Source organism: Podarcis pityusensis (assembly GCF_964106645.2).
Source record: "Podarcis pityusensis genome assembly, chromosome: 4".
NCBI classification, from domain to species: Eukaryota; Metazoa; Chordata; class Lepidosauria; order Squamata; family Lacertidae; genus Podarcis; species Podarcis pityusensis.
This window is the reverse complement of record NC_138027.1, coordinates 34,364,793-34,376,981: the sequence shown is the minus strand read 5'-3', so window position 1 is coordinate 34,376,981 and position 12,189 is coordinate 34,364,793. Positions and strand designations below refer to the sequence as shown.

The 12,189-nt window shown below is 39.0% G+C and overlaps 1 protein-coding gene across 39 annotated transcripts in view; it reads left to right on the top strand.

Annotated features, from left to right (window-relative positions):
* The window catches only part of ABI3BP (ABI family member 3 binding protein), a 134,025-nt gene that overhangs the window by 31,746 nt on the left and 90,090 nt on the right, over positions 1-12,189 (top strand). For all 39 annotated transcript variants that reach the window (XM_081002629.1, XM_081002597.1, XM_081002599.1 and 36 more), the window contains exons 3-5: positions 8,270-8,338; positions 9,127-9,259; positions 11,006-11,187. In XM_081002629.1, coding sequence (XP_080858755.1) covers positions 8,270-8,338; positions 9,127-9,259; positions 11,006-11,187 — 384 coding nt within the window. The remainder of the gene's footprint in view (positions 1-8,269; positions 8,339-9,126; positions 9,260-11,005; positions 11,188-12,189) is intronic.

Sequence of the window (12,189 nt, the reverse complement as noted above, 5' to 3'; positions counted from 1 at the left end):
TATTTCCAGCTAAGAATGTATAGGATTGTAGCCTAAACTGATTAAGATATAACTTTTCAGGAACTATAATCTCTCTGTAGATAAAAGTGTTAATGTCATTGTGCTCCATTGGAGAGCTATGCTACTGGAGCTAAAGGCAAAGCCAAAGGCATCCATATTGTTAGATGTACTCAACACCATTTCGTTCAATGGATTTAAGAACAGCTGACAGTGTTGGCTTGCATTTTCCATAGTCCTTATAGCCTATCCAGTTGGCTTTAACAGAACATGTCAATTGTTTTCTCTACTAGGAATTACAAAAACGTAGAAAAACTACATATAGAGTTCAGCAGCCGACTCACATTTGCTTAAAACTATTGCTGTTAAAACAGATTCATGGAACAGTGAAAATTCAAAACAAGAGATTAAAAATAAAATTACACAAAGAGTTTGGAATGAAAAGCTGTATACTCCCTAACCTAGCCAGACACAACAAAGCACACTGATGACCTTCACAAAGTGCTTTGTTCTGCTTCAGTTATAGAGTTTGTGTGGCCATGCTTCACTAAGATTAAGTGATACACTCTGATATAATCTGGTGATGCACTGCATTTTGTTCTGAAGTTGTGTTTTAAATCAGCTGGATAGCTCAGTTGGTTAGGGCATGGTGCTGATAACACCAAGGTTGCAGGCTCGATCCTGCATATTCCTGCATTGAGTGGTGGCAGGAGTTTGGACTAGATGATCCTCAGAGTCACTTCCAATTAAAGAGGTAAATTAATATACACTTAATATACAGTGGTACCTTGGGTTACATACGCTTCAGGTTACAGACTCCGCTAACCTAGAAATATTTCCTCAGGTTAAGAACTTTGCTTCAGGTTGAGAACAGAAATCGTGCTCTGGCAGTACGGCGGCAGCAGGAAGCCCCATTAACTAAAGTGGTGCTTCAGGTTAGAACAGTTTCAAGTTAAGAACGGACCTCCAGAACGAATTAAGTACTTAACCCGAGGTACCACTGTACTTGTTTATTTGAATATAAATACAGTGGTACATCAGGTTACAGACACTTCAGGTTACAGATTCCACTAACCCAGAAATAGTACCTCGGGTTAAGAACTTTGCTTCAGGATGAGAACAGAAATCACGCAGTGGCAGTGGGAGTCCCCATTAGCTAAAGTGGTACCTCAGATTAAGAACACTTTCTTGTTAAGAACGGACCTCCAGAATGAATTAAGGTCTTAACCAGAGGTACCAGTGTATTCACTTTTATGTTTCTTATTAAAAAATAGGCCTACTGAAGTCTTCCCTCATATTGCAACATGCCTGCTAAAAGCAGATTACCCTAGGCCAGGACTCAACGCTTGATGCTCTTTGAGATAAGGAAAACACATAAAAGATCACTAATCCTAAAATCAGATGCTGGCACACATTAGAACAGCCACAAGGATGTTAATAGCCTGAATAGTTGCCTGCAAGGCTGTATCTGACAATTTTTTCACACATGGAAGAGCAGCTGGTCTGGAGATTTTGAATACCCTCTGGTGATTTGGGGCAACTTTATGTCTTTGTACTCCTGGGGTGGGCTTCCTACACACACAGTTTCTGGGAAGTGACTCCCACTGAATTTAGTTCTGAGTAAACACATTTAGCATCACATTCCATGTTTCTTAATCCTGTTTTGTATCAAAATGGTAAGATCGCTCATAATCTTCATAAAGAATGCAGATTGCTTTGCTAGCTTGCAATTTGAAAGTGCTGCAAGGCCCTTTCTAGTAGAAATAGCTCTACCATGGTACGTTCAAATTATTTCCACAGAGAGCTAATTGTCATTGCAAAAACATCATAAGAAAGTATCATTGACAGGTGGAAGTTAGAAGAGCATAAAAGCTTCTAAAGTCTCCTGCTGTGTTTACATTTAGGACAGCAGCATGATTGAAATTGACACTAAAAGGAAAGAGCTGTGTTGATCTTTCAAATATGATTCAGTCAGAAAGAAGATGCCCAAGCTCGGATTAAAAACTACTATTAAAAACTGAAATAACTTGAAAAATTGTGATAACCTCCAATTTTAAGATATGTCTTTAAGCCTTATTAAGCAAAATGTGCAGACTTCATGACAGTATCTGTAGCATTTTTTACATTGCACTCAAAAAAGCCATTAGACAAAGTTTGCATTTATGTGTTTGTGCACACACATACACAACAATGTTTGCTTCAGTGTAACAACAGTGTTGTCTGTAGTTGTGCCATCTTTCTGCCCTTTACAGAAGTACAGTGTGAATCCACAGACAAGTCAAATTCAACCAATTCCGTTAGGGTATACATGATTTCAGAAACCAAGTAATGACTTGCTTTTTTTGGGTTAATTATATGTTCAGTATACTGTACAGAGTGGTCCACTGTCCAAACTAGGGGTTAAGACTGCAGTCTTATAGTTATTTTCCAATCAAACTCAATAGGTTTTGTTTCCAGGAAGATATCATATAGTATTGCAGGCTGAATGACTTACCTGTTTCTTCAGTAATGATCATCACATCTCAAAAGAGATCCTGGAAGTACGGAGGAGTCTTAGAGAAGAGAATGTAACAAGTTTGAGGACATCGTGAAATACTCATACGCTGTTCCCTGCCAAGTCTCAACATTTTCTAGATGGAATAGATAGTGATTAATGTCAGCTTTGGACAAAACTCAAGCAGAAATTGTGTGCTTCTTCCAAAGTTGGAAGTCAACCATTGTGAATTGCTCAGAAACTTTAGTTGATCAAAGTCTACAGAATGCTGTATTTCATACCTTTATAGTTATTGTTCTCACAAACATTTACTGACATGACATGTGCACAGCTGAAACTCTGTGATTTCCAACTCTTAATGGTTTGATATGCATATATAATCATTGCGATTTTTGTGTATCAAAACATTTACCCCTTTAAAAAAAACAGAGAGGAAGAATTGGGTCACTGGATGAAATTATAGCTTGCATCCACCCATTCTTATGAGCAACAGTGTGTGTGCTGTTGCATGCAATAATTTATGCATAAGAATCTCTTAAACTGGCAGGTTCTCTTATGCTGGGTTGGGGATGGAGAGGCTTCCCTAGGGAAACCTCTTTCCTTCATAGATGTCCACAGTCACTGCTAGCAGACAGGGGCGTAGGAAAGGGGGGCAGGAGGGCGGTTCGCCCCAGGTGCCATCGTGGAGGGGGGTGACAAATTAACAAGGAAGCATTACTGCCCTACTAGGGCAGTTCATTAAAAAAATTAAAAAATTAAATGCCTGCTCCAAAGGTCTTATCTTACTACACTAGGGATTATATAACTACATGTAAAATTTCATGCATATGAGTTAGTATCTTGACTCTCCTGCACAAAAATAGCTGTTTACTTGGCCATTTTCCTATGTCGTGAAGGCTGAAATTTCAACAAAGCACGTGCCTTTGCTAGACTCTTTTCAGGCACCCGCTAAAAGCATTCTTCTTTAGGCAAGCATACCTAGATGCTTAGGAAGTTGAAGTAATTTTAATCTTAATATGTTAGCTTTTGTATGTTTTAAAGTAGGAATGTTAATTTTTCTTTATTTTACTGCTGTGGTTTCTTTTGTTTTTTGTTTTGGTAAACCACTTTGCAGGTTTTTAAAAATTAAATTTTATTAAATAAATAAACAATAAATATAAATAAAATAACACGAGCCAAAACACAATCCATCCTGTGGATTTAAGTATCTGTCCATTGTCGCCTACTTGTTATCAGAGGCTCAGAAGCCACATTCCTTTGAAAGAAAATATGAAATAACATAAAACCATTTTTGCAGGCCAAAAACAAAAAACAAAAAAAACATGGGGGGGGTGACAAGAAATTTTCTGCACCGGGTACGGGGTACGACCTGACCTTCCTACGCCTCTGCTAGCAGAGAATTTGCACCTGAGCTTAGCTGACATGCTTTCTCCTCAACAACATGCAAGCATTGCCCTTAGATAATACTAATATTATCACTAATACTACTACTAATAATAATACTAATAATGCTCACTGGAAGGACAGATCGTGAAGCTGAGGCTCCAATACTTTGGCCACCTCATGAGAAGAGAAGACGCCCTGGAAAGACCCTGATGCTGGGAAAGATGGAGGGCACAAGAAGAAGGGGACGACAGAGGACAAGATGGTTGGATAGTGTCTTCGAAGCTACCAACATGAGTCTGACCAAACTGCGGGAGGCAGTGGAAGACAGGAGTGCCTGGCGTGCTCTGGTCCATGGGGTCACGAAGAGTCGGACACGACTAAACAACTAAACAACAACAGCAATACGAATATTGCCCACTTATCTCTCTGCTGCTGTTCCATAAAGTGCACTAAGGACAGATACTGAACAAAATGTGCAAATAGTAGAGTTCCTGCAAAAAGGTTTACAGCATAATAAAAACAAGACTCGGAGAATAATAATAATAATAATAATAATAATAATAATAATAATAATAGACCTAGATGAAGTGATATAATTTAGAGATGGTGAAGATTAGTTACAAGGATGGAAGCTGGGTTGTTTAGAAAATTAGCTTGTAATCTTCTAGAATAGTTCAAGAAGGAACTGCAAGGGAAAATGTTGAAATGCAGCTTGTAATAATTTCAAAAGGACAAAGAGCTGCAGCCCTGTGAATGTAACAAAGGAAAGAGTTTAAAAGACTCCAAGAAGCACAAGAAAAGAGTGAACATGAATCAAAGTGAATTATAGGACTGGGACAAACGTCACTGACAGACTGAAGGGAATAGGTAGAATAATGATGAGAAATTAGGATAGACGGAGAAGAACCACCATATAAGTATTAAAAGATAAAGGGGAAGATATATTGAAAATAAAAAGGAGCATGAAAACAATGAAGAAAGCAGCAATTGATGTTAGCAACAGATCAGAGAACAGAAATTAAAGGTTTGAGTTGTGAAACATGAAGCCAGTGTAAATAATTATATATTACTAATGAAAGCCTTGGATAATGGTTTTACATTCCGGTTTTGTCCTGTAAGACCTGTGGGAATAGGGCAGTATATAAATTCAATAAATAATAATGATGTTGATGATTTATTGGTTCTGATGGAGACAAAAGGATGAATTGAGGTTATCAAAGGAGAAGGAATCAATTAGTTTTAGCAGGTAGCATTTATTACCGTAATCTAGGAGACGGAGAAGGGAGAAGAATGTGGCACCTCACAGTGCCAACAATCTTCTTTCTGCCACCTAAACAGATGCCCATAATCTGTACTGGAGGGCAAGGGTCATCTGGGAAAGGCCCCTCCCTACCAGTAGAAGGAAAAGAGGGAAACTGGGTTAGCCCTGAGCTTCCCAAGAACAGTAGGGCAAAAAGCGTCTCCCTTCCTCATTCTGCAAGAAAGGAAGAAAGAGAATTGGAATTCAGCTCCAGTCCTACAGGAGAGCAAACTGGACCTGCATGCTAAGTCTCTGCCCACAGCTGTGATTTTTCACAGATTGCATTTTTCTAAAATATTAATCAATGAATAGATACCAGTTTAAAACTTTCTTTTATTGAAAATTAATGTTTTGTTTTGTTTTTTAAAATCTCTTTGAGGTTTTGTTACAATCAAGTCTTTTAAAATTCAGTAGTCATAGAATCATAGTATTCTTTATATTCAATTTTTAAAAGCCTGATTAAAATGTTTACACCTTGAAGGATTTGGTTAGCCCAAATAATTTTGAATTCGCACAACTAAATATTTAAAAAGGCCAGAAAGATCCTTTTATCAATGGAGGAAATAGATATATTCAAAAAGCAAACAAAAAAACCTTATATTTTTGCAACAAAAAAGCTTTTCTCTCATAAGCATTGTTTTAATCAGTTTATTATGATCAACTCTTGGATGAAGTTTGCTGGTTTTCACTAGAAACATTTACGTGAACTTATGGCCTCTAACCACAAAAGCATGTGTTCTTCCAGAACATATCAAATGTACTAAGAATTTGTTAGCTAGTGAGTAAAAATATCAGTGAGTTTGGCTTTGGTTTACTTCATTTCATTGTTTCCGACAAAGAACAATGTTTTTGAAACAATTGCAAGCTGGTTCTCAGAAAATACACCCAGACAGCAATATATTCTGACACTGGAAAAAATGTGGTTAGGTTTATAAAAGAATCCTCTGCTTATGCAAATTATTACCATTGTAACAGAGTTGTAAAAATATTGATATGTGTGTATTTTGACATTCTCATGTGGCCTAATTTATCTGCAACTGTTTCTAAAGAATTGTTAGCTATCTGATTTACAGCTTTATCTTTATAGAAATAGCATTTCCACAGCTAAATTATATACCATCTATAAAATACTCTAAAATTTAGCTTTTTTATGCTTCCTTATGTGTCAGTAGCTGAAAGGGCAGCATTTTATAGAGACCAAATCCACACAGAGTTAGGCATGATCCCATTGAAATGGACTTAAGCATGTCTAACTCTTTAGGCCAATGTGTTTGCAGCAGACTTGGTAATAAAGAGGTGAGATACTTTGTTGGCAAATAACTGCAGCGGGTTAATTACTGCCTATTAATGTTAAATCATAACTTCCAGTATGGGTAACTATTTGCTGTAGGCATCATTTTACTGCCAGTAAAGCCCAACTTTTACAGCAAGCTCTTCTTGGCTCAGTTGATTGATATATGCCCTGATCCTGGCACCTTCAAGCCCCACGTGTTAAGGTGTCATGGGAGGGTCCTTTCCTCATCACTGTCCCGTGAGCTTCAGATGAGTGAGTTCAAATGAGCTCAAGAAATTCACGTCCCATGTTGCCCCAAACTATTAAGACTTTGGCTTATCCACTTAAAAATTGAAATAATAGTTAATTGGTTCATTGCTATATGTCACAGTAGCTGCTTAATTCAAAGGCATAAATCTCTAAACCAACACAACTGTCCTGTTTTAATAGCTTCAGAGCTTGTCCCTTGAGATGGTCTTTCCTTCTTTTTCTTCTTTCTTAAAAAATAATTAAATAAAAATGTATACAGTGGTACCTCGGTTTTCGAATGTCTCCATTGACAAACATTTCAGTTTTTGGACACCGTAAACCCAGAAGTAAATGCTTCAGTTCTCGAACACGCCTCAGAAGTCGAACATGCCGTGCGGCTTCCGCTGAGTGCAAGATCCCGAGGCCTAGCTGTTGGCTACTGAGTTTTTGGTTTTCAAACGTTTCAGAACTCGAACAGGTCTTCTGTAACGGATTACGTTCAAAAACTGAGGTACCACTGTATGTTACTATTGTGTAGTTCAAGTATTTCTGTTCCTACTTAACCCTCAACTTTTTTCCTCATACTTTTATTACTTGCAGGAAAATGACATGACTACTTATAATGAGGTTGATCTAGGGAACACAGTGAAACTCTGCTCGTGCAGTGGGGTTTCCCTGCGTCCTCCCCCTCCTCCTCGCAGCCCCCTATGTCCCTCAAAGTCAACTCCTAGTGGTAAAAGGACACTGTGGAGTGGTATAGGATGGAGTGCAAGGGGCTGCCGTGGATTAATCAGAATTGAAGGCAGGGAAATGCCTTGCATAAGTAGTAATGCTCTCCCACTGGAGAAAGGCACATTTGGATCCAAATCAATAAGTAGGTATGTTTTTGCTTTCAAAACATATCAAAATTTTGTCATCTCATAGACCGGGAACAGAGAGCCTGTGGATGTTCTTCTATAGTTCTCATCATCACTAACCATTGACCATACTGACTGGGACTGATGGGAATTTAAGTCCAACAAACAGTTCTCCATCCCTGCTATAGGTACCGTATTTTTCATCCCATAGGACACTCCGTCCCATGGGACGCACCTATTTTTTTTGGGGGGGGAATAAAGGGGGGAAAAAATTCCTTTATTTCCCCCCCAAAACCAGGTCGGGGAACAGCGGGATGGCGGCACTGCGCCTCCCCGCTGTCCCAAGAGCTTGTGGGGCTGGCCGATGTCTGCCCGGCGCGTGGGGCGCTCTGCTTCAGGGCATCCCGCGGGCTGGGCGGCAGGCTGCTATCCACAGCCTAGGGAGCCCTGCGGGAACTCCCGCGGGCTCCCCAGGCTTGCTGATAGCTTCCTGAAGCCTGGAGAGCGAGAGGGGTTGGTGCGCACCGACCCCTCTCGCTCTCCAAGCTTCAGCGAAAGCCTGTATTCGCCCCATAGGACGCACACAGATTTCCCCTTCATTTTTGGAGGGGAAAAAGTGCATCCTATAAGGGGGGAAATACGGTAATAATAAGATGCAATGTACACTCTTAAGTTTGTTGGATTTTACAAGTGATCATCCTAATGCTTTCCAGACGCAGAGCCAAGATATTTGATTGCAGTGAGGCCAGCACCTGTTCCAAATTACAAGAAACCCTGCTCAGGTATTGTAACAGTATTAAACATTTTTTTTTCATAAACAGTTAGAAGAGAAAACATTTATTTGAGATGGCAGATAATAATTCTGATAGTTCTGTGTGTTTATGTCAAGATATCCCCTGAGCGTTGAGATAGTGCCATGAGGGAGTCAGGGAGTGTGCCTGTGGTACAACACATTTCCGCAACGGCCTTTAATGTTCAGTGACGATGATGAAATGTCTATCTGCCATAGATAAACAGTGATGGAATATGTATTTTCCCAGGCCCTTTCACTCTGAGGAAGGCCATGTTGTGCTCCCTCTACTCATACATGTGAATTCATGGGCGGGGGGGACAATGTGAAGCATTGGAATGTTGAATGGTGGTCCTGAAATTTTAGATGCTATGGAAATAAATACTTGAGTAAGAGAAGGTGGTATTAACCTTCAAACCAGGTTACATGGTTATATGCTTTTGTGGTCTCTCTGGCAAGCACCATACACATCAAATTGCATACAAATTGGTTTCCTTTGCCTTGAAACACAACCGATGTAATTCTTCAGGTGAGGCTCAGATTTACTCCTGTCCTCTATTAGGTGACAAACTACACTGAATTCAGTTTACTAGCTATGCCACATTCTACACACACACACACCTGTTTGTGCAGTTTTGGGTGATCTGCCAAAAAATTAAAAAAGGACCGGTGAACTGCTGGAAGACCACAGTACATGGTTGAGTCAAAAGTTATGTAGGCCCTTCAGATACATCTTCTAATATATAAAATTGTTTAAAATTTCTATGCTTTCTTACATAGGTAAAACGAATACACCAAAGCCCCTCCAGCTGGTAATAGGCACTTTAACTCCAACTTCGGTCTTCTTGTCCTGGGGGATCTTAGTCAACCCAAAGCATGATTGGACCACAATGAATAACTGTGCAAATGACAGGTAATCAACTGAAAGATACAGCTAATGAAGATTACGGGATGGTGTTTTGCCCATTTGGCTTGGATCCCAAGTTGCTGCTCTATAAATGGAAGGATTCTGCATTCACAGAAGGATGGTTGAGCTTGTGGCTAGGCCACCTGCTTCACACACACTCTGTGCCGTTTTTGATGGTCACTCAGAACAAAACAACTGTTGAAGGGGTTCTTCCACAGGTACAAGATCCTAATCACAGAGCAGAAGCAAATTCCAAGCCTTTATAATTAAGAGGCATCAGTATGACGCAATGAAACCTAACAATTTTGGTCAGAGCTTACCTTTTTCATGTTCCTTTTTATAAGTTGCAAAAATACCTTCCATTTTTGACATTTTTGGGCACATTGCAAACACATATGCTATTTCAGTGCTATTTCTTTGAAGTTCTTTGTGCTCACATTCCTTAGCCCCATTTGCCCACAATGCCTGTTGGCTGTGATGGTCCACATTATTTTGTCAACAATGCCACTGTGGAATGATAACGTTACAGGTACTAGTAAAGAAATTCACATTGCTCATGCCAGATGAATTGGTGTGAGACTAAATGAGGGCTGTGAAATGAAGATGAAGGAAAATGGGAGCATTAGCTGAGCAGTAGCAGCAAAAAAATGTGAATGTATGACAGGGTAAGTATTTTTCAACTGTCTGATCAGCCGTGGCAAACATGCTACTTTTTGAGATGACTATCGAAAGCAGAGAACATTGACACAAATATAGTGTTGGAATAATTCCTGTAACAGTTTTGGACTTGAAGTCTCCCTTCCCTAAGTCACAATTCTATGTTATTTATAGTTTAATTTATCAGGTGGCTGTTGCCTAAGAGCTGTTGGCACCTTTTTCCATATTGCTTTCCCTGCATGAACCTCATATTGCTCTCAAAATGCTGCCAGGCTTGATTTTAATCTCAATTAGATCAAGCTAAATCTGTAAGAACTGCTGAATTAAGTGGCATAGTTGGAATAAGTTGAGAGGACATTTAAGATTCCTTCATGTTTTTATTCCTGGAGGCCAATCAGTTATGAACATGATGCAGTAACAACAAAAATCAATGCTGATTCTTTTCCCCCCTTGATTGATTGATGAGTTCCATGGAAAAAATAAAATAAGCATATTAGAAAACTAGGGCATATTTTTAAGGTGGGAAATTCTAGAGAAGACATGTAGTTGAAACAGATTTACATCAAGCATTAAAGTAAGCTTTAAACAACTATCATTCTGTTAGAAAAGTAGTTTATGAGAGCTGTTGCTTTCTTCTGCTTTACTTAGATTTTCAGGTCAAATTTATCAAAATCAAAAATTCTAATTCTGGGGTTTCTTAGATGTTAAATCTGTGATATGTTGCTTAATGGTGTCTGTTGATTAGATAATACAACTCAGTAATGTTTTAAACTCATATTTGTTTACTCTAATGAACTGTGGAGCTTGGATTTACTATACTGGCAATAAGCAAATGGTCATTTTGGCTGCTCAGAATAGTCACTTTCCAGTGATTGAAATGAGTCTAAACTAACAGAGAATCCACTATTTGCACAGAGAATCCTCAGGAAGGCTATAGTAAATTTCAGTATAGTCTTGCTTGAATCCCAGAAGCTGACTACATGATACTGACTACATCACCTATTGTTCCTTAGATGAAAAAAGCACCACGGTACCTCATTTTAAATTGTATTTCCCCCTTTGATTAGAAGCATCAATTTTCTTTTTCTCAACTAGGTTTTATACAGTCCGCTACAGAGAAAAGGACAAGAATAAGAAGTGGGTTCTCCAGCTTTGTCCAACAACAGAAACTGTGGTGGATAATCTGAAACCCAACACAATTTATGAATTTGGAGTGAAAGACAATACAGATAATGGGGTCTGGAGCAAGATTTTCAATCACAAAGTGGCTGTGCCTGGTAAGTAATGTGTATCTCTTCCTGAGCAGAACAAGATGCTACAGGGTAGGCATTTATGCACATGTCAGCTCTTTTCAGACATAAAGTAGGTGTGGCTTCTATTCTTTACCCCCAAAAATGAGCACATGGGTGAAAGAAGTGAAACCTTCCATTTCCTGCCTTGCTGTACTGTGTGCTATTGCTTTCAGCAAACTTCCCTCTGCCAGGCTCACTTCCATTACTGAAATTGACCTGGGAAGAAACTATTTAAAGCAGCAGAGCAAAGTGAGGTATGGCTGGGCTGTGCATGGGTTTCACTCACATCCCCTGTGCTCTCTTTTCTTATTGCAATAATAGACTCCCTACATCTATGCATGAGGCAGACTTAAGCACAGCTGTCCCATCATGTCATAGTTTGGCTCTATGTTATTGAAGGGAAAGGTCAGATTATTGGCATGTTATGCAGTCGTTAAAATTATTAATGTCAAGACTTGCACTTGACTGTACTGCATGTTGAGAATCAATAACAATTTAGAGATGGTTTTAAATTCTTTTTTTACAAATCTGACATCACAGCATGCCTCCAAACAGATTTAGTTTGCTCTCCAGTATTAATCTGCACTTTGAGACATTTCATGAACTCACACCTGCCTTTTTCTCTAGGGTTTCTTGTAGTCAAATCAGTGCAGTGCAACATGTCATATTTTAATTACCTGCTTCATTGTTGTTGTTTGCAATAACATGTAGCGCTAGCCTGTCCAGTGTGAACAAAGTACTGTTGAGGCTGTTCAGGATGCATGTACGTTTAATTAAAAGTTTCCTGTTTGCACATCTTTCTGGATTTCTTTCTTTCTGTTGATCACAGCTAGGAGGTTAATGTTTTAATTGCCCTTTGAATAGCCTTTCTTAATTTGACAACTATTGATTTCTGCTCCTGCAAAATCAGAGTGGATGTCTCTAATTCCTGTTTCCCTTGGATTGCTTTCTCTCCCATTTTATGTGGCAAAATAGCATCATATCCAT